Genomic DNA, 23,236 nt, shown 5'->3' on the forward strand with positions numbered 1-23,236 from the left:
ATTTTGTACTAGTTTTAATCTTGTATTGCATTTCGATTTAAGGTTCTCTGATGGAATGAATGTATTTCGTATATGGGAAAAACATGTCTCTTTTAGGGTCCAAAGGGTAGAATGAGCTAGTTTCAAAGGATGTGTGTACCCTAGAAAAGCCACGTTTTAATCCTAATCCCATTTCACAAAGGCAATCGTTTTTTCTAACCCCTATTCAGTACCGTATGTCTGAAACTGCAATTGGATCATCTCCCTGGAGGTGTGACTCAATCAAGAGTGGTTATTAAACTGGATTAGGTGGAGACCTATCTCCACCCATTTGGGTGGGTATTGATTAGTTTACTGGACTCCTACAAAAGAGGAAACATTCTGGAGAAAGACAGAGATTCATGACACAGCCACGAGAAGCAGAGAGTCCACCAGCCAGCAACTTTTGGAGATGAAGAAGGAAAACACTGCCCAGGTAGCTTCATGAAACAGGAAGCCAGGAAAGAAAGCTAGCAGATGATGTTGTGTTCACCATGTGCCTTTCCAGATGAGAAAGAAACCCTGACTGAGTTCACCATGTACCTTCTAACTTGAGAAAGAAACCCTGAACTTCATTGGCCTTCTTAAACCAAGGTCTTTCCCTGGATGTCTTAGATTGGACATTTTTATATACTTGCTTTAATTGGGACATTTTCTCAGCCTTAGAACGGTAAACTTTCAACTTATTAAATTCTCCGTTAAAAAAAAAAATCAAAGGAGATCTAAACAGGTGGGAAAATATTCCTTATTCCTTGCTCATGGATAGGAAGCCTAAATATAGTTATGATGTCAATTCTCCCCAAATTGATCTACAGATTCAACACAGTACCAATCAAAATTTCAACGACCTACTTTGAAGATTTGGAAAAGCAAACTACCAAATTCATGTGGAAGGGAAAGAGACCCCGAATAGCAAAAAGCATTCTAAAAAACAAGAACAAAGTGGAAGGATTAACACCCCGTCTTTAAAACCTATTATAAAATCTCAGCGGTCAAAACAGCATGGTACTGGCACAAAGATAGAAGACTGACCAACGGAATCGAATCAAGAGTGCAGAAATAGAACACCAAATCTATGGGCAAATGATTTTTGACAAAGCCCCCAAATCCTTTGAACTGGGACAAAATAGTCTTTTCAATAATTGGGCATGGAAGAAGTGGATATCAATAGCCAAGAGAATGAAAGAGGACCCTTATCTTACACCCGACATAAAAACTAACTCAAAGTGGATCAAACACCTAAATTTACGAACTAGCACCACAAAGCTTTTAGAAGAAAATGCAGGGAAACATCTTCAAGACCTGGTAATAGGAGATAGCTTCCTAAACTTTACACTCAAAGTACAAGCAACAAAAGAAAAAATAGATAAACAGGAACTCCTCAAAATCAAATGCTTCTGCACCTCAAAAGACTTTCGTCAAAAGGGTGAAGAGGCAGCCAATTCAACAGGAGAAAATATTTGAAAATCATATATCGGACAAATATTTGATTTCCTGTATAATAAAAAGAAATCATGCAAGTCAACAACAAAAGAGCAAACAATCCAATTTATAAAATGGGCTAAAGATATGAATAGGAATTTTTCTAAAGAGCAAATACAGATGGCTCAAAAGCACATTAAAAGATGCTCATTTTCAGTGGCTGTAAGGGAAATGCAGATCAAGACTACAATGAGATACCACCTCACACCTATAACAACGGCTGCTATTAAACAAACAGGAAACTATAAATGTTGGAGAGAATGTGAAGAAACTGGGGCACTTATGTACTGCTGGTGGAATGTATAATGGTGCAGCCACTCTGGAAGACTGTTGGGCGGTTCCTTAGGAAACTAAATACTGAGTTACCCTATGACCTAGCACTAGCACTACTTGATATATACCCAGAAAAGCTGAAAACAACACAACATACATTTGCACACCAATGTTCATAGCAGCATTATTCACAAATCACCAAAAGACGGAAACAAAACAAATACCCATCAACAGAAAAGTGGATCAACAAAATGTGGTATATACATACAATAGAATATTATACAGCAGAAAGACAAAATGATGTCCTGAAGCACATGACAAGATGGATGAGCCTTGAGGACATAAAGATGAGCAAAAGTAGCCAGACACAAAAGGAGAGATACTGTATGATTCCACTTTTATGATCAGCATAAAGGTATAACAAGAGGCTTATAATACAGAATATAGTGGACTTAAAGATACATAGAAGCTAGAGATGGGTGAACCATTAGCTGATGAGGTTGAACGGCAATGTAAGGGAATAGATAGGAGCAAGGTAATTGTACAGTGGGTCGAGAAGTAATATTACCATATTGAAGATGAACAATAGACCTACATGTCCCACTGATTCACATGAGAAATATGAATTAGTTCTCGTAAGAATTAGTTCAAAGATATGATTATTGTATGAAGACTGTTTAAGTGCAGGGTACAGGGGAGAAATTGGTATTGCATGCTATAAGCTATGTTCAAAAGGAAACCATCAGCACTACCAAAGCAACAGCAGAGGGAAATAATGGGGGGAGGGACAAAGTTAAGAGGAGGTTTAGATTTCCAATTTGGTGAGGGTGAATTTATTGGTTTCCTTTCTCTTGGAAACAATGAAATTATCTAAAATTTAAAATACTAATGGACTGTGGACTTTGGACCCTCTACATGATGCCCAATGAATACAGGTGGCTGAAGGATGCACTTACAGAGAAGTAGACTGGGGAACGATGGTGTATACCTATGAACAAAGGTTGTGCTGCTACAAAAAGGAACAAAGTCATGAGGCATGCAACGATGTGAATAAACATGTGGGACATTTGGTGAGACAAAACAGGCTACAAACAAAAGAACAACAATGGTATGTTCACCTTTAGAAAATGCTTATAAGAAAACAGGGCCTACATAGACTGTAAGCTTTTAGAACATTCACATTAAGTCGGAAGCGGTGATTATTATTTCTGGATTTTGAGAGGCTGTTTTATATATATATAACCTGATATTTACAGATAAGAACAACATCAAACAGATTGGGGTTAAAGTATTGTTATTGTCAGACACGGTACGTCCATCTTCAAGTTTCTTGCCAGCAAAGATTTGTCGCAAAGATTTGTCTCTGCAGATCAGGAGGAATTCCTTCCTATCCTGGATCTTTATTTTTTTTCTTTTTGTAACTTTTTTTCTTGTATAGTATAACATATATACAAAGAAAGGAAATAAAAAAGCAATTGTGTTTTTTTATTTCCTTGCTTTGTAAAGAAAGACAGTGTCTATATTTTAGAACCACACATACTTTTGGAGACCAATGGAAGAAAGGTATATTTAATCTAGAACTGAAATTTTCTGTAGTGCATAATCTAATTCAACCTAACTGTATAGCTCATTTGAACAAGTGAAGCACAGGGAGCACAGAAAGAGATAGAGGTCCTTTAATCCTGCATAGATTATCATAATGCATGGAAAATTCGTAGAGTATATTAAGCAGATAATCAAAAAGTACTGACAAAGTCCCCTGTGGGAGGGGAGAAAGAAAACGGAACTATTAAACTTTACCATCAGGGAATCCCCTGATATTGTTTCAACCTTCAGGGACACTCAAAACAATAGGCCACTCCCTCTATCAGGAGGCTTACTCTTGTGAAGCTTATGTAGGTAGCAGAGAAGCTTTGACTACCTATAAGCATGCCTAAGAGTTACTTCTGGAAGTCCTCTTTTGTTGCTGAGATGTGGCCTCAGTTTCTCTAAGCCCAACTCTGCAAGTCAGATCATCGCCCTCCTTACCACGTGGGACAAGGCATCCAGGGATGAAAGTCTCCCTGGCAACATGGGAGATGGCTCCCAGGGTTGAACCCAGACCTGGTACCATGGGATCAACAATTTCATCCTGACCAAAGGGAGGAAGGAAGTGTAATTTAAAATATCAGTGGCAGAGAGAATTCAAATAGAGTCAAGAGGCTACTCTGGAAGTTGCTCTTATACAAGCTTCAGGTAGACCTTGCTACCTGTCATAACCTCTGAACCCCCAATCAGGACCATTCTGGCCAATTCTAAAGAACACCTAGGGAAATTTATAAGATTCCACAAGGGTTCCTGGCACTAGAGTAACCTGCTAGAAACCTACAACCTCCAGATGGGTCCCTGGTCCAGAAAAGTCCTGAAACCTAGCCCAGTCTCTCCAGAACATCAGATAGTTTCATCTCCCTACCCTATATTAATGCCAGACCCTTCCAATATCAGAAATTTAGAATTGCCATAGCCCAAACACCCCCAAAGTGAGGTATGGAAAGATCAAAGATGATGGTGGAATTATACATAGAAGATAGGATTTAACAAATGAATATGAATGCTGAATCATTAAATTGATACCTCTTTTAGTCTCCAGTATTTTAGAGCAGCTAGAAGTAAAAACCTAAAATTGTGAAACTGTAATCCATGTCAAAGTCTGAAATATGTTCTACAACTAATTGTGGTACTGTGCTATGAAATTTATAGCTTTTTTGCATATACGTTATTTTTCCCAAAGAAGGAAAAAAGTCGATTGTGATAAAAAGATATTTAAGCCCTGTAGCCTCCTATATTCTGAAGCAATTAGAAGGAAATATCTGAGAGAATCATATGGTACCACTTGACAAACTCTGTGATCTGTCCTGTAACCACTTGTTGAAGAGTTTTGAAAACTATTACTTTTTTATTTCCTTGCTTTGTATATATGTTATACTATACAAGAAAAAAAGTTACAAAAAAGGAAAAAAAAAAAAAAAAAGATCCAGGATAGGAAGGAATTCCCCTGATCTGCAGAAACCAATCTTTGCTGGCAAGAAACTGGAAGATGGATGTACCTTGTCTAATAATAACTATCTCGTACTAAGACTTCGTAAAAGGAAGAAGTCTTACAGTATTTCAAAGATTAAGCATAAGGGAAAGAAGATTAAGCTGGCTGTCCTGATGGATGAGAATCACAAAATTAGTTGCCCTCATCAGGAGTGCCCTTCAGATGAATATGGTGCTGGAGTTTTTTGGCCAGCCACTTCAACAGATATGACTGTGGAAAATGTTTTCTGGCTTTTGCTTCAACAAGCCAGAAAACAAGTAATTATGCATGAATTAATTTTAAAAAAAAGCAGCAAACAAATTTCCTGCTCTAAACACAATCAGAAGTAGGTATCTGAATTGAGCTTGCAGCATTTTCAGTTTAACCTTATTTGAACTTCAACAATAATGCCACGGTGCTTTATTGAAATAATGTTAATTAGTGGAAATAGTACATTTACAGCTAAAGGTAAGAAACTTAAAGCTTTGTAACTGTAAATCACAGTGCCTCCAACTGTGAAAAGAAATTATTTTTTTGTAAGCCAAAGCAATAATTGTAATGTGTGCAGGTGCAGAGGGAATTATGCTGGGAAAGCACTTTTCCTTATTTTCTTCCCTTCAAACAGAAGTGAGGACATTAAGTCAGACAGTGTTAAATACCCCCCTAGCACATGAAACCAAAATTCAATTTAATATATGAGTCCAAGATAATTTAACCTAGTTTTTGGATTACTGAGTAAAAGAAATCCCTGTTTAAAATTAACACTAGAATAGTTATGGTCTGATCCAGTGATATCTCAAATGTATTTTGCCTCTAAGAAATAGCATTAAAGAGAAACTGCTGCTCTTCAGCCCCCCTCACACCAGAATCTCCAACTTCCCCAAACGCAGGGATCAAGTGGGAAAAGACAGGAAGTGGCCTACCCTCACATTAGAGTCATTCTACCTGAAAGCTTACTATATTAATTACTAACCAGAGCCTCACTTGGGCAAAAATTCCTCTAATTAAAGCACTTCTGATCTAAAAAAATAAAAAGCAAAAAAGTTACAGTATTTACACTCTACATATGAGCACATTTCTACTTCAGCTATATAAATGTGATGTAAAAATACACGGATTGTCAGTTATCATCTAGAACAGTTATTTTTTGGAGCATTCCATTCCAAAAGCAATGAAATCAGACAGTCTTGGTTCAAATTACAGCTCCACAAACTTACTGTAACTCTAAACAAGTTACTTAAACCCTCCATGCGGGTTTCCACATTTGTAAAATAGGCTAATACTAATAGCCACATGAAAGGATTGATGGTAGGATTTAATAAATTAATTACTACCTGTAACATGCTTGGACTGATGCCTCATAAACAGTAAGTGATCAATAAAATATATTTATTATTTACTTTAATAAAAAATTGTATGACCAACCTCACTTAAAGAATAGTCAGGGAGGGCCATGGTGGCTCAGCAGGCAGAATTCTTGCCTGCCACGCTGGAGACCCCAGTTCGTTCCCAGTGCCTGCCCACACACACAAAAAGAAACAGTTGCCATACCGGGCATTCTGGTGATTATGATTCACAGACTAAGTTTGAATTTAATGACCCTAGTCATTAAATAAGGCATTATTCATCACATTTATTTCAGGACTACACCATGCACTTTCTCTCTCCCTTCCAGCATTTACACCTGTTATTCCCAAAACTTACTCTTCCTCATCTTGACCTAGACAACTCCTACTCTTCAAGTTAAAAGAGAAAAAGAAAAAAAAAAAAAAGTTATATCCCCAACAAATACCTTTCCTTCATCCTTATCCCCAAGACAACATTCCTGCATTACTCTGCACTTCCTTTCTCATAATGCAACACCTCACTATAATTTGTTTCACAACTATATTTCCCATTAAGACTATGAACTCCACTTAGATGGATGTGTTGGTTTGAAAGTGTTGTATACCCCAGAAAAGCCATGTCCTTTAATCGTGACCCAATATTGGAATGGAAACCCTTGATTAGGTTGTTTCAGTGGCAGACTGACCCATTCAATTGTGGGTGTGGTCTTTGATTAGATTACTTCTGTGGAGATGTGGCCACCCAAATGTAAGGGTGGACTTTTGATTAGTTGGAGAAGTGACTCCAGCCATTCAAGCTGAGTCTTGATTAGTTTGCTAATGTCCTTTAAAAGGGGAAACATTTTGGAGAAACCTCAGATAAGACAGTTGCTTCAGAGGCTACAGAGACACAGACATTAGGAGATGCCTGGAGTGCCAACAGAGAGAGCAGATGCCTAGACATGGACTAGTATGGAGATACAGAGTCCAGCAGATGTCACAATGTGCCTTCCTATGAGATGCTAAGCAAGCCAGGACGCAGAGCTGTGGCCCAGAAGAGTTAAGTGAAGGCCCACAGATGCTTAGGGGAAACCACTGACATCAGAAGCTGAAGCAGTGGAACTGGAACAAGGATCTGCCTTTCCATGTGGCAGACATGGCCTTCCTTGAGTCAAGGTATCTTTATCTGGATGCCTTAGTTAGTAGATTTTTAGGGACTTAGAACTGTAATCTTGAAATTTAACAAATTCCCTTTTAAAAAGCCATTCCATTTCAGGTACACTGCACTCCAGCAGTACAAACAAATACAATGGGATACTGATCTTAGTCACCTGGCTTAGTGCTGGATATATACATGATGCACTCAATACATGTGCTTTTAGCTGAACTGAAACACATTTTATGTACGGATAACAAAAGAGCAGACAACTCTCCCAATATCTAAGAAAACTAAAATTTAGCCTCAGACTCTTACACTTATAAAGCCATCTTTACCACGGCCCTAGTATTAGACTGGAAGGTGAGGCAGGGGAGGGCAAGTAGTAAAAAATCCCTATCATCCTTAAGAGTCACAAAAAACATAGCAATTTACTGAAATAACATTGTTGTCACTGTGCTGGTTTGAAAGGATGTATGTCCCCTAGAAAACACGTTTTAATCAAAATCCCATTTCGTAAAGGCAGAATAATCCTTATTCAATACTGTATGTTTGAATCTGTAATCAGATCAGCTCCTTGGAGATGTGATTTAATCAAGAGTGGTTGTTAAGCTGGATTAGGTGACATGTCTCCACCCACATGGGTGGGTTCTGAGAAGTTTCTGGAGTCCTATAAAAGAAGAATCATTTTGTAGAATAAGAGATTCAGAGAGAGCAAAGCAGAACAACACAGCCATGAGAAGCAGAGTCCACCAGCCAGAGACCTTTGGAAATGAAGAAGGAAAATGCCTCCCAGGGGGCTTCATGAAACAGGAAGCCAGGAGAAACTAGCAGATGATGCTGTGTTCACCACGTGCCCTTCCAGATGAGAGAGGAACCCTGACCGTGTTCACCATGTGCCTTTCCAGATGGGAGAGAAACTCTGTGTTTGCCATGTGCCCTTCCACTTGAGAGAGAAACTGAACTTCATCAGCCTTCTTGAACCAAGGTATCTCTCCCTGGATGCCTTAGATTGGACATTTCTATAGACTTGTTTTAATTGGGATATTTTCTCGGCCTTAGAATTGTAAACTAGTAACTTACTAAATTCCCCTTTATAAAAGCCATTCCATTTCTAGTATATTGCATTCTGGCAACTAGCAAACTAGAACATTGTTGTTGTTTATCCATTCATCTGTTGATTGACACTTGGGCTGTTCCCCCCTTTGACTACTGTGAATAATGCTGCTATGAACACTGGTGTATAAGAATCTGCTTAGGGTATATACCTAAGGGTAGAAATGCCAGATCATAATGTAATTCTGTATTTACCTTTTTGAGGAACCACGAAACTGTTTTTCCACAGGAGTTACACCATTTTACTTCATCACTAGCGATGAATGAAAGTACCAAGTTCTCCATACTCTTACCAATACTTGTTATTTTCTGGAAAGATTTTTCATAATTTTATTAAGACACTGATTATCAAAGTGTGGTAAATAGGCCAGGAGCATGAATATTATCTGGGAACTTATGAGAAACTTTTATGTCCCACCCCAGATCAACTGACTCAAACTCTGGTGGGGTTCAGCAATCCATACTTTTTTTGTTTAACTTTTTTTTTTTAATTAAGAAGTTGTAGGTTACAGAAATATCAGGCAGAAAAAAAAACAAGTTTTTATATTCTCCCCCACGCAGTTTTCCCTATTAACATTTTACATTAATGTGATACCTATGTAACAATGATGAAAAACAATACTGTTATAATTATACTATTAACTATAGTCCATAGTTTACATTAGAATTCACACAGTTTACATTAGAGTTGTGTGGTAATATTCTATGTTTTTTTTAATTTTTATAATAATAACATATATACAACCTAAAATTTCCCGATTTACCCATGCAAATATGTAATCTAGTAGTGTTAATTAAATTCACAATGTTGTCCTACCATTACCACCATCTATTACCAAAACTATTTCATCACCCAAACCAATTAATCATTTAATTCCCAATCCTCATTCCCACCCAGGGTCCTAGTTTCTGGCTCTATGAATATGCTTATTCTATTCTTTGATATCTCACTGGTGGTCTCTTAGAGTCACAAAAAAGCAACACTGAAATAACACTTTCTTAAGCATAAACTATAAGGAAATTTAAGAAAGTTGTGAAGAAATAAAAACCACCTAAAGTCACATGGCACAACGATTATGTTTTATGTTATACAGTATTACTGTATAACAGGCTTAACAAGCCTTCTATCCCTAGGTCATAAGGACTATGTAAATACAAAACAATTTGTCCAAAACAGACCAAACTCCTGATACAGACTTGAATGTAGTAGCATGTAGACTAAAGGAGTTCAAAAATATGAAGATGAAAAAGCCAAGTATAAAAAAAAAGCACAATGTGATATGTCAACGCTAGATTATGAAAAGAATGTCTAAAAGTACTTTAAATTACAGCCATATCCCAATTATTTAGAAGCATCTGAGCTACAAGTCAATTCATGAATTATAAAAATTATTATGCCTAAATACCCTTACGGGATTTTAGAATAGCTTCATCCAGGATCTTAACAAATAACAATGACCCAAATGGTCACTGGAAGTAGTTCTTGGAAGAACGGATAATAAGAATTCTTTCTGTTGACTCTCTGAGGGCCACTGCTAATTATTCAATTATTCAAACCATGCAATAAGTTTCTGCCACCAGAAACGATACGGCAAAAATTCTCAATCCCCGGGATGAACATGATCCTACATCCTATTCAATCCACAAATTAAAGATAACTGTATTTAATACTTCGCCCAAAAAAAATCTCCATTTGGGAAGCATCTTTTAAAGTTGCTGAGTTTTTAATTGAACCTAGTTGGTCAAACACTACTCCTTGCAAATAAAATTTCAACTCTAATTATCAGTCCAACTCAATTTAATCTTTCATACAAAATAAGAATTATTAATAAATTACTATATACATATTATGCCAAATTTATTTTGTTTTAGAAAGTAATACTGTATAACATAAAGCAATTATTAATTAAGTACCTATACCAGAACTGTGATAACTATAATTGTAATGTCCAAAGCCTGATGACTGCTGTAGTAGTTGGGTTCAGGTGTCAACTTGGCCAGGCGGTGGTGCCCAGTTGTTTCGTGGCTGTGGACATAAATCAGCAGCCTGTGAAATTCATCTATGATTCATCACATCTGCAAAGGCAAAGAGGAAGTGCCTTCTGCAATGAATGATGTTTAATTCAGTTAGCTGGGAGCTTGAGAGGTCAGAAGAGAAGGAGCTCAACACAATCCAGCACAATCCAGCTGAGAGTTCAAATCCAGACATTTGGAGATGCAGAAAGGAACTGTACTGTGGAAAGCCATTTGAACCCAGAAGCTCAGAGAGAAGGCCAGCAGATGTCACTGTGTGCCTGCCCCCATGTTACACAGAGAGTCAGAGGAAAGCCAGCTACCTTTCCTCTGTAAATTTGTAACTAAATAAATCACCTTTATAAAAACCAGTCCATTTCTGGTGTGCTGCATTCCAGCAGCATTAACAAACAGTTGCTCTCTTCCTTTCCCTGTTTATCTTTCTATAGAGCATTTATATACATAATCCATGATAAGAGATTTAAATGTAAGTTCAGAATCTAAACCTTGAATATATAGTGTAACCTGTTTTCTTTTTAAATCCATTATGCACAGGTAAACTACAAGGTATGGGGGATGGAGTGGGGGGAGAAAATGTACTGATTAGCAAGGCAGAAATCCTGACCTTGTAACTTATTGGCCTACAGATTTCACTAAGAGAAAGAAAAAGAAGGAAAAGTCCTCCAATGTAAAAAATTCTATGATTGTAATAAGCGTGGTCACAAGTATGGAAAAACTCACAACTTCAGCAAAGCAAACACATAACATTTCTGATGTTATTGTCATTCATACACTACTAGATCTATGGGAGTATTTGATGAACTGACAAAATTCAGTTTCAACTGTGTGGGAATCAATCAACTGGGGCTGTAAGGAAGATCCTTTAACAGTGCTTGACCCAGAGAAGCTTAAAATATACTCAATTGACTATTTCTAACTAAATTTTATTATGCTCATATATTTCATAATCAAAACATTAGGTATTACATTAAATAGCATCTTTATAGCCTGAAACTTCAATCCCTATCAAAAGTAGTTCAGGGATTCTTAACCTGGAGCCCATGGAGCCCTAGGAGATCCAAAAATAAGCTTGGCAAAAACCTGAATCGCCAGAAATCATATTGGAAAAAAGAAACATGGTTTGGGTGGTGCAACAGTGGCTCAGCGGCAGAATTCTCGTCTGCCATGCTTGAAACCCAGGTTCAATTCCCAGAGCCTGCCCACGCCAAAAAAAACCCCACATGGTTTATTTTCCTGGGAAGGAGGTCCAGATCTTTCAAAAAATGTTTAAATGGGTACCACCACCCCCCCACACACACACACAAAGTTAAGAACCACTATCTATTCAAATTTTACTATAATAGTTTATCTGTTTCCAAAGAAGAACTTTAATTACAATTTATAAGTTAAGTCTCTCTTCAACACAGTAAGTTCTTCATATCCCTTAATGGGAAAAAATACATATATCAATCAAAGATTTTCAGGGCTTCAAAAAAGTGTCAGCTTTCTGAATCACTTTTCTTACTATAGTATCTTACACACTAGACTACAGATCAAATGAGTGACTTGTAAATGTGATAGAAAAAAGTGATGTCTATATGTTTAAAAGTCATAATTACTAAAGTGTAAACAGAACTCAGGTCTCAATGAAAATTAGATCATATCAGATTTTTAAGAATTTGAAACTGAACCACACTAAACAAAAAAAAAAAAGTAAATTTTAGGGTGGACAATAGTAGCTCAGTGGGAGAATTCTCACCTGCCATGCTGGAGACCCAGGTTCTATTCCCCAAGTCTGCCCATGCCAAAAAAAAAAACCAAATTTTAGGAAAGACTGGCAAAATGCTAGTATTTACAGACTGGCTAGCTAAGTTTTAATCAAATGAATTTACTCCTTGAGTAAGTTAACTACTGTTTCCTAAGGCTATATTTTACAGTTTTCCTGATTATTCTTATGAAGGGGAGAGGAAAAGGCCTAATTGTTGTAAATGCACTAATTCTCTGGAAGGATACATAAAAAACAGGTAATAGTGGTTGCATGGGAAGGGGAACTAGAATGTTGAGGGACATATGAGGGAAACTTACTTTTTTCTCTATACACCCCTTAGAATTCTTCAAATATTCTGCTGTATGTATGTTATGTTCTAATTAACAAAACAAGGAATTGATTTTTTTACCAAACTTATAGGTAGAATAAAAGACTAATTTTTCAAATATTGCTTTAAGTTCAGACATTGGTATCAACTCCAACTGTCTACTAAACAGTACCAACATCAAGTTATTATATAGCATATCAACTCTTCTAAAACTTTTTTCCAAAGAGATTAAAACTCATCCATCATTCAATTAATAAATATTTCAGTGCCTACTATGTGCCAAGAATTGTTCCAGACATTAAGAGAAATGCCCAAGACCCCTGAAAGTCCCTGCCTTTATGGAGCTTCAGTGGTGAAGAAATAGGTAACTTCTGAGTAATGATAAAAAGTGTTATAAAGAAAAGTGTTACATACGGAGATAAAGAGAAACTATGGGGTGCAGGGAGGCAGAGGTATTGGGGGAGGGATTGCTGTGTTTTAGACAGGGCAGTCAAGGTAGACCTGAGCATCTTACATGTAAGCCAAGAAATGAATGAAATGACAAAGCAATCAGTGCAATAAAGAGGAGAAAGGCCCTGTGACATAAACAAGCTTAGCTATTTATTACTGTTCAGGGAACAGCAAACAAACGGTAAGCTGCAGTAGAGTGCATCAAGGAGAGAAGTGCAGGAGGTGCACTCACAGGTAGGAAGATCCCAGATTTACCTGACGCTTTGTAGTCAGGATTAAAAAGAGCCAAGGTTTTACTCTAAATGTAATGGGGAACTTTTGTAGAGTTCTGAGCAGGTAGTGCCATGATCTGTATTTTTAAATATAACACTAGCTGTTGCTTAGGAGGCTAATATGGAAGCCCAGGAAATAAATGATGGTGAAATTGGACGACAGTGGTTTGAGAGAAATGGAGAAACATGCAGCCTATAGAATTTGCCACTGGACTGAACTTTGGAATTTGAGTGAGATAACTGAGTGAACAGTGATTCAAAAAATTATCTTCTATTTGTATAGTTATTTCATTGGTCAAGGTACTTTTACATACATTACCTCATTTGATAATAACAGGGGAAGGCCATACTGACTCAAGATCAAAATTATTCTGCCTCTTACCTTAAGACTTTAGTAAAGTCATTTTAATCGGTTTCTAGGCTATAAAATGTACGGTCCATTTCACAAGATTTCTGTAAGGATCAAATGTGTGAAGAACTTTGAAACTGTAAATAATGACCACTGTGAGGTAGACAGCATTATATTAGCAATTGTCCAAATCAAACTACCTTATTAATATCTCCACCAGATTAGAACAGTAACATTAACATTATAATCAACACTAAATTTCATCCTTTGACAGCCAAAGGCAACCAAGAAATAAATTAGTACAATAAAAGGTAGTTTCCATCACCTCAGAACAGAGCTGCCCCCACCCACCACTACATTCCACCACAGAGCATTATATGGTTGTTGAGAGCAAAGAGGCAAACTTTTAAAATGAACTCTGATATAAAAATTAAAACATTTTCACTGAATATGAAATAACCTATATAATAAAACCACAGGCACTAGAAAAATACTATAATCCTTTAATCCTTCCTAAGGATTAAAGAAAACAGTCCTTTAAGCTATAAATGACATTAAACTAAAACCACTTAATTGTAATTTTTACAAAATAAAACCCAAATCAAGGTAGTATTTATTAGAGATGTGGTATCAAGATATGGCAAAATTAAGATTATATATTACAGCATGAGTTATCACCTTGGTTTAAAAAGTAAAATATAAATGCCTAATGTTGTGTCCACTGAACCATGAGGACTTAAACTTATTGTCTTAAGTTATTTCTGCAAGTTTATTAAACAAGGCGCCACAGAATTTATTTTCTACCCAAAGCTTTTGTTACTGACAGAATATCTCAAAAATCAAGCAAAAATGGAAAAATACATGCTACATCTTTGGTTCACTATTTTGGAGAAATATCTTGAATGTAAATGTTTATTATATATTTAATAACAGAGCAACAGTAAAAAATCGAGGATATTTGGTACATGGCTCTATCATCCACCCACATTTTTTAGCTGGGGCATCAATATCATGATTAGGGGCCATGTAACTACATTATAACTAAAACCACATTGTAAGGACTTTCAAAGCATACAGCAATTAAAACTGCTTGGACAGACTCCAATATAAATCCATAATACAACAAGTTTCTCACTATGAAAGTTCACATATTAGACTCCAGTGAACACTAGTACTTCAAAAGACATGAGAAGGTATACAGACAAGATGTTTTACCCTCCCTAATATCTAGAACTTACACCTTATAAACTAATTGTGCAGATGTCTTTGTTCTCTAAATCAAGCAAGCATCTTGAAGCCAGAGACACCCTTCACTCTCAAAAATAATTGCAATTGCATGAAACACTGCACATCACCCTTAAAAGCCTAACAGAGTCTTTCGCTTAATATGCATCTTCCCCCAAATTTCGAAGAATGAACTTTATAAATACACGTTCACCGGGTTACATCAAAAAATAAAATAATGCTGCAATTAGATCACTTTAACAGGCATTTTGAGCACAGGAAATGTTGAACTAATCATGTAAAAACTGACAAAAATGTCAAGGTTATGCTTTTTCGGATTACAAGAAATATTTCACATCTGAAGACTTGGGATTTATTATGGAAAGATTTTCAAAACTAAGAAAATGCCCAATTTTCCATGGTGCAGTTACCTGTCAAAGCACATTGTTCAAAAAAACCCGAAAACAGTTTAATTAAAGTGCTCAAAATCGAAGGACAAAAGATTTCACATTAACTGTGGCCCTCCCTCAACCTTGTGTTCACCCATTTCCTCTGAACCGAAACAGCTCTGAAAGAGTTTGCCAACCAAAGTAAAATCACTTCGCCGAGGTAACAAGCGGAAACGACTTTAAAAGAGAGGGGACCGCGGAAGTGAGGGCAGCAAGGCCCGGAGCCCCGCTCCACGCCGGCCAGACGCCCCACACCCCCGACCTCCGGGGGCCGCGGCGGCCAGAGGCAAGCATGTGCCGACAGGGGCAGGACGCGCGGCCCGGCCGGAGCCGCCTCCCGGGGCGCAGAGCCCGCCCGGCCTCCCCCTCCCGGTTCATTCATTCTGAACCCGGCGCTGCCGCACTCCTGCGCTCCCACCCAGGCGGAGCTGGGGCTCCGGGACTGAAGGACCGTGTCGGGTCACAACCTCTGCCCGGCGTCGGGGCCCTGTCGCAGTTCCCGCGCTCTGGCGGCCTCCGCCCGGCGGTGGTCTGAGAGGCCGCGGAGGGCCGCGGTCGACACCAGAGCCCCGCAACCCCTCAACCCCACCCTCCGCCGGGACGCGGACCAGGCGTCCCCCGCCCGCGGAGCAGCGCCTGAAAGCCCCCAGCCCCCGCCGCGCGGCTACCCTTCGGCGGCCGGAAGTCTCCCCGGCGCCCCCTCCCCAGCGCCGACTTCCCTCGCCGCAGCGGCCAGACCTACTCGGCGCTGCCTCGGGCCTCCCAGGGCAGGCCGCGGGCCGGAGCAGATCAGCGGCCGCGCTGCCCGCCCCGCAGAGGGGGCGAGAGCAGAGCGGGGAGCCAAGGGACCGGCCTGGGCGGTTACCTTGATAATCCTGCGGGGCAGCCCGGCCATCTTGTCAGATCCCGAGTTCGGCCTCTGGTCTGGTCTCCGGCTCAGCTCGCCTCACGCACGAGTGGAAGTCCCGGACTCCACTTCCGGGGGACGTTGCTTCGCCCGCCGCCGCAGCCGCCGCCAAGGCCCCTCGGGAAATGTAGTCCCGGCTAGGGCGCGGGTTCGGGAACGGGCGGGCTTCCCTCCGACTCGGCCCCCTCCCCCGTGATCCCCGCCCCAGACCTGGCCTGGGGGTGGCGGAAATGACGCGCCTCGGCGGGGCAGGGACCCGAGGGAGGCGGCGCGGGACGGGGCGGTGCGGAGCTACGGCGCTCGTGGCGGGGCCTGTGCGCGGGGCTGGGCCTGGGTCGCCGGCGCCCCCCAGGCCTCTTATCCGTGGCCACGCCCGCGCGGCCGACGACGTCACAGAGGCCCGCGGCCGCCGGCGCGCGTTCATTCAGGCGGCGAGCGGGTGCTGCGCGCTCGTGACGTCTTGATGATTGATCGTTTCCAATGAGAAGTGCCTCCCACAGGCACTATTTTACTGAATCTTCCCAGCAGTCTTAAGGGGAAGATGTCTCCACTTTACAAATGAGGCTCAGAGACGATAACTAGCTTCTCCCACGGTTATGCAGGATGAAGCAGGGTTTTGTACCCCGGCAGGTCTGCCAAAACACGGGCCTTAACTACCACAACGTGTGCTACCACGGTAGCACAGAATGAAGGAAAATGTGCCAGGTGCTATGTTAGGGGAGAAAATACAAAGATAAAAGGCTGACCCGCCTTCCAAGAATCTAGAATCTGGTGGAGGAGAAAGGCAATTACAACTCACTGTGTTTAGGGCCTCTCATGGGGGCCATCTGAAGTGCTGTTTGAATACAGAGGGGCATTAACTGCTTGAGAACTCTAGGAAGTCTTCCCAAAGAAGAAGCGGAGTCCTGAAGGATGAGTAAGAGTCTGACAGACTAGGTAGGAGGATTGTGCCAGGCATAGGAAGTACACTGTTACATGGCATTGAGCGATGGGGAAGGTGGGGGCGGACAGGAAGGACCCTAGAGGAGGAGATCATGCATTAAAGAAAAGGGGCATGTGATCATAACAAACCCAGTGAGAACAATAAAAGAAAATATCTGCTTCACACAATGCTAAATGATTACATGGATTATTTTGTTTAATTGTGACACATATAAGGTAGGCTTTATTAGTACCAGTATTTTTAGAGAAACCAAGATTCAGGGACAAGAATGAAGTTCCCTGGCTGTACTGAGGGGTTTGAATTTATGACACAGGTACAGTATTCTGGTCATGAGAATTTAATAAGAACTTCGAGTAACCAAAAGTCTGAAATGGGTGGTTCAGTGATTTAAAAAATCTGTGAAGGTAAATGACATTGGACAAAAATATTTACTTTAAGAATATTTTAGAGAGGGCCCAGGAGAATTCATCCTGGGAGGAAAAAAGACAGAGTGAATAATAGGTTAGAAAGGTACTATTCCAATTACCTATTGTTGCACAACAAACCAGCTCTAAGAGTGCTTAAAACAACAATCATTCATTTAGCTCGCCAATCTGCAATTTGGGCAGGGCTGTGCAGGGAAGACACATTTCTGCTCCATGCTGTGTCAGCCTGGGCAGTTTGGAGCTTGAAGATCCACTTCCAGGGTGACTCAGATGGCTGGCAAGTTGGTGCTGGCTGTGAGTTCTTCTAGTGGGCCTCTTCTTGGGGCAACTTGGACTTCTCACTGCGTGGTGGCTGGGTTCCAAGAGCCACTGTTCTAGCAACCAAAAGTGGAAGCTGAACTGCCTTCTATGATCTAGCCTTCAAAGTCACATAGCATCACTCCTGCCATAATCAGTTGATCAACAAGTCATAAAAATCTACCCAGTTTCAAGGGTACGGGTTATGGACTCCACCTCTTGAAAGGCAAGTGACAAGATTCTAGACCATGTATGTTGGAAGATATTGCGTGGCCATCATGAAAAATACAAAATGCAACTGGTACAACTTTTCTCAGTATACTAACCAGCCACCTGCATTGGAATTACCTGGGGTGCTGGTTAAAGAAAGCATTTCTTCAGCCCTCTCCCCAAAGCTTCAAATTCTCTCAGGTCTGTGCTAAGGCCTGGGAATGTGCATTTTAACACCAAGAGTAGCGTTTTGATGAAACCTAACTTTGAGAACAAAGATTTTAACACCAAGAGTAGCGTTTTGATGAGTAGCGTTTTGATGAAACCTAAACTTTGAGAACAAAGATTTTTGAGTCAACAAGAACAAAGAATATATAAACAGAAAATATTTCTGTACACCTTTTGGCTATTCTTTATCAGAATGGATAATAAGCATCATACAGATTAAAAGTGAGGGTTCTACAGCCACAGCTGAGTTGAAAATGTCAACATTTCAGCCATTAACTTCTTTGTATTTTGTTTTCTTTACCTATAAAATGTACTTCATGGAGTAGTCCTGAAGTATGAATGATATACTCATACATAAAATATTTACGACATTGCATTGCATTTAATAATTGCTAGTATTTTTGGAATCTTGGTAGAATCAAATACAGTTTTCTTTGGGAAACCAGATTTTTAAAACGACAGTATAACCTTGTTTAGCAGAAATGAATTTGATGGCATGAAACTCTTATAGAATACTAACATTTTAAAATATTTATTTTGATGTCTCTACTAAATGTTTTTCCTTTCTTTCCACCTTAAGAACAGCTCACTCTGTACTCATCCAGAAAATAAAATCTAAGCTTCTGATTCATGTAAGCCCAGTAGAACCGGATATATTCTAGGACAGGTTGTCACAGGGTTGAGATGGGGTTTATTCTCAAGTTAGAAGATTGATTCAGAATCCTGTTTACTATATGAATAAAATACAGATAAATTAAGGATTCCTACAAAACTCACTGAACCAATTCCCTCAAGAGAGGGGTGTTGGGCAGTTGGAGAACAGGGATAAAAGGGAGACTTTTTACCGTACACTTTTCTATTTTGAATCATGTGAATGTGTTATTTATTCAAATCATAAAATAAAAATGCTAGTCACAGATTTCAATATTCTAATCTAATAGGGACTCAAAACTTCTTAATGCTGGAAAATGCTGATTAAGAATGTTATCAGGGTTCTGGGCCAAGATGGCAGCCTAGCAATGTCTGTGTTTTAGTTCATCCTCCAGAACAACTACTAAATAACCAGAAAAAGTACAGAACAGCTCCTGGGGCCATGCCAGTGACTGGACACACAGTATACCCCAGTCTGGACCAGCTGGACGGGCTGCCAGCCCCCCCAGAACTGTGAGTTTCCCAAGCTGCAGCGGCCGGCACCCCTCCCCCACAGGCTGCTAACCAGAGGGAAAAGGAAAGGAATTTTACCAACAGAAGGGTCTGAGAACAACCAAACGCCAATTGTGGAATTACTTAGCAAATTCTGACTACTAAAAATAGCCCCCAGCTCAGGTGAACCTGGTCAAAGCGGAGGTTGCTCATTTTTGCCCTGGAGGCAAGGGCGCAACACTGACAGAAAAAGGAAAAAAAAGGAAACAGATGTTTTTGTGGCTGTGTTTCTACAAAGGCTTCGCTGCCTTTGGCTATAGTGGCAGGACTTCTCAGGCTGCAACTGCCCCAGGAATAGGCAGAAGTGAGCTCTTTGGGGGCTTGTCTGGAAACTGTGCTTTCCCCAGGGGAGGTGTGAATCCCAACTCAGGTGGAATCCCTCTCTCAAGGAATTCAGACACCAGGGCTTGGTAATTTGAAGCCATTGAAACCAGCCTACAACCTATCCTCTGTCTCCACCACATCCCCAGCAGGAAGAGTCTGCCCAAGTTCAATAAAGGTACCGCATCATCTTATGCTGGTGGGACCCACAGGGAGACAAGCACCACATACTGGGCAAGATAAGAAAAATAGAGCCCAGAGACTTTACAGGAAAGTCTTTCAACCTGCTGGGTCTCACCCTCAGGGAAAACTGACACAGGTGACTCTCTTTCCTCCTGATAGGAGGCCAGTTTGGTCTGGGAAATCCAGCTGGGGTCTAGAATACCTAAGTAGACCTGGGGTGGAGGGGGGGAGGCACCATGCAAGCAGGGTAAGAAACAAAAAAAACAAAAACTGAAAAATTCTCCTCTGCTAAACAAAACCTAAGCTAGAGGTCCAGATAAAGCTGAATTGAATGTCAAAGAACAGATAGAAAACAAATTCGTCCAGCAAGAAAACCCTAGGAAAAAGAAGTGAAAGCAATCTCCAGAATAAACTAATTAAGGTACTTAAATTCCTAGACAGCAGCAAAAAATAATAAATCACACTATGAAAATTGAAGATATGGCCCAGTCAAAGGAACAAACGGCAATTCAAATGAGATACAGGAGTTGAAACAATTAATTCAGAATGTTTGAACAGACATGAAAAATCTCATCAAAAATCAAATCAATGAATTGAGGAAGGATATAGAGAAGGCAAGAAATGAACAAAAAGAAGAAATCGAAAGTCTGAAAAAACAAATCACAGATCTTATGGGAAGAGATGAAAAAAACAATGGAGACCTACAATGGTAGATTTCAAGAGACAGAACATAGGATTAGTGAACTGGAGGATGGAACATCTGAAATCCAACAAGAAAAAGAAAATATAGGCAAAAAATGGAAAAACATGAGCAGGGACTCAGGGAATTGAATGACAACACGAAGCACATCAATATACATGTTGTGGGTATACCAGAAGGAGAAGAGAAGGGAAAAGGAGGAGAAAAACTAATGGAGGAAATTATCACCAAAAATTTCCCAACTCTTATGAAAGACTTAAAATTACAGATCCAAGAAGTGCAGCATACCCCAAACAGAATAGATCCAAATAGACGTACTCCAAGACATTTACTAATCAGAATTTCAGATGTCAAAGAGAAAGAGAGAATCTTGAAAGCAGCAAGAGAAAAGCAATCCATCACATACAGGGAAGCCCAATAAGACAATGTATAGATGTCTCAGCAGAAACCATGGAGGCGAGAAGACACTGGGATGATATATTTAAATTACTAAAAAAGAAAAACTGCCAACCAAGAATTCTATATCCAGCAAAATTGTCCTTCAAAAATGAGGGGGAAGTTAAATATTTTCAGACAAAAAATCAGTGAGAGAATTTGTGACCCAGAAACCAGCTCTGCAAGAAATACTAAAGGGAGCACTAGAGACAGATACAAAAAGACAGAAGAGAGAGGTCTGGAGAAGAGTGCAGAAAGAAAGACCATGAGCAAAGGTAAAAAGAAGGAAAATTAGAAGGACATATAAAAGCCAAAAGGCAAAAAGCCCAGGCAGTAAGAACACTGATGTTTATGGATTAAGTTTCCCAATCGGGGGACATGGACTGGCAGAAAGGATTAGGGAACAGGACCCATCTATATACTGTCTCTACTCAATGGACATGAGGGCAAGGACACAAACGGACATTTGCACACCAATGTTTATAGCAGCATTATTTACAATTACCAAGAGATGGAAACAGTCAAAATGTCCATCAACAGACAGGTGGCTAAACAAACTGTGGCACATACATAAAATAGAATATTGTGCAGCTATAAGGCAGAATAAAGTTATGAAGTAAATAACAACATAGATAGACCTTAAGGACATTATGCTGAGTGAGATTAGCCAGAAACAAAAGGACAAATACTGTATGGTCTCACTGATATGAACTGACATTAGTGAATAAACTTGGAGAGTTTCGTTGGTAACAGAGACCATCAGGAAATGGAAATAGCATAAGATATTGGGTAATTGGAGCTGAAGGGATACAGATTGTGCAACAGGACTAAATGTAAAAACCCAGAAATGGACAGCACAATGCTTCCTCACTGTAATACAATTATGTTAAAACACTGAATGAAGTTGAATGTGAGAATGATAGAGGGAGGAGGGCTGGGGGCATAAGTGAAATCAGAAAGAAAGATAGATGACAAAGATTGAGATGATATAATCTAGGATTGCCTAGAGTGTACAATGACAGTGACTAAATGTACAAATTTAAAAAATGTTTTTGCATGAGGAAGAACAAAGGAATGTCATTACTGCAGGGTGCTGAAAATAGATGGTAATTAATATTTTAAAATTTCAACTTATGTGTGAGACTAAAGCAAATAATGTTTATTTGGTACAAAATTTATATTTTGACTAGTGTATTTCCTAATATAACTTATGTAGATAGTTGGTTGAACAACATAAGTACATGGAACCTTGGGTAAGACATGAGATTTTGTTGGTTTGTCCAGAGTGATGCCCCGATGAATCCCATAGTGATTTGATCAGTGAGTGGAAAAGTATTTGCAAAGTCCCCTTTGGGGAATGGTGAGAACAGGGGAAAATTCAACCTCCCCATGAGGAACTCTTGATATTCTCACAAGTAGTGTGGACAACCAAAGCTATAGGCTGAGCCCCCAGTCTTGGGGTTTGTTCATATGAAACTTAACCCCACAAAAGATAGGTCAAGCCTACTTAAAATTAGGCCTAAGAGTCACCCCCAAGAGAACCTCTTTTGTTGCTCAGATGTGGCCTCTCTCTCCAGCCAACACAACAAGCAAACTCACCACCCTCCCCCTGTCTACGTGGGACATGACTCCCAGGGGTGTGGACCTTCCTGGCAATGTGGGACAGAAATCCTAGAATGCGCTGAGACTCAGCATCAAGGGATTGAGAAAAACTCTAGAATGAGCTGAAACCCAGCATCAAGGGATTGAGAAAACCTTCTCGACCAACAGGGGAAAGAGTGAAATGAGACAAAGTGTCAATGGCTGAGAGATTCCAAACAGAGTCGAGAGTTATCCTGGAGGTTATTCTTATGCATTAAGTAGATATCACCTTGTTATCTACGAGGAATTGGAGAGGCTGTAGGGAACTGCCTGAAAATGTAGAGCTGTTCCAGTAGCCATGTTTCTTGATGATGATTGTGTAATGATATAGCTTTCACAATGAGACTGTGTGATTGTGAAAGCCTTGTGTCTGATGCTCCTTTTATCTACCTTGTCAACAGATGAGTAGGACATACGAGATAAAAATAAATAATAGGGGGAACAAATGTTAAAATAAATTTA

The 23,236-nt window shown here is 39.8% G+C and overlaps 1 protein-coding gene across 2 annotated transcripts in view; it reads right to left on the bottom strand.

The window, feature by feature from the left end:
- LOC143642789 (ubiquitin-conjugating enzyme E2 N) overlaps positions 1 to 16,517 on the bottom strand; it is a 65,193-nt gene extending 48,676 nt beyond the window's left edge. The window contains exon 1 of one of the 2 annotated variants that reach the window (XM_077111600.1): positions 16,147 to 16,517. In XM_077111600.1, coding sequence (XP_076967715.1) covers positions 16,147 to 16,176 — 30 coding nt within the window. In that variant the 5' untranslated portion in view covers positions 16,177 to 16,517. Of the gene's footprint in view, positions 1 to 8,623; positions 9,077 to 16,146 lie in introns of those variants that run through there. The other variant, XM_077111599.1, reaches the window with a different exon arrangement.
- Between the last annotated feature and the right edge of the window lie 6,719 nt (positions 16,518 to 23,236).

The sequence above is a fragment of the Tamandua tetradactyla genome, chromosome 7, assembly GCF_023851605.1.
Source record: "Tamandua tetradactyla isolate mTamTet1 chromosome 7, mTamTet1.pri, whole genome shotgun sequence".
Taxonomy (NCBI): domain Eukaryota; kingdom Metazoa; phylum Chordata; class Mammalia; order Pilosa; family Myrmecophagidae; genus Tamandua; species Tamandua tetradactyla.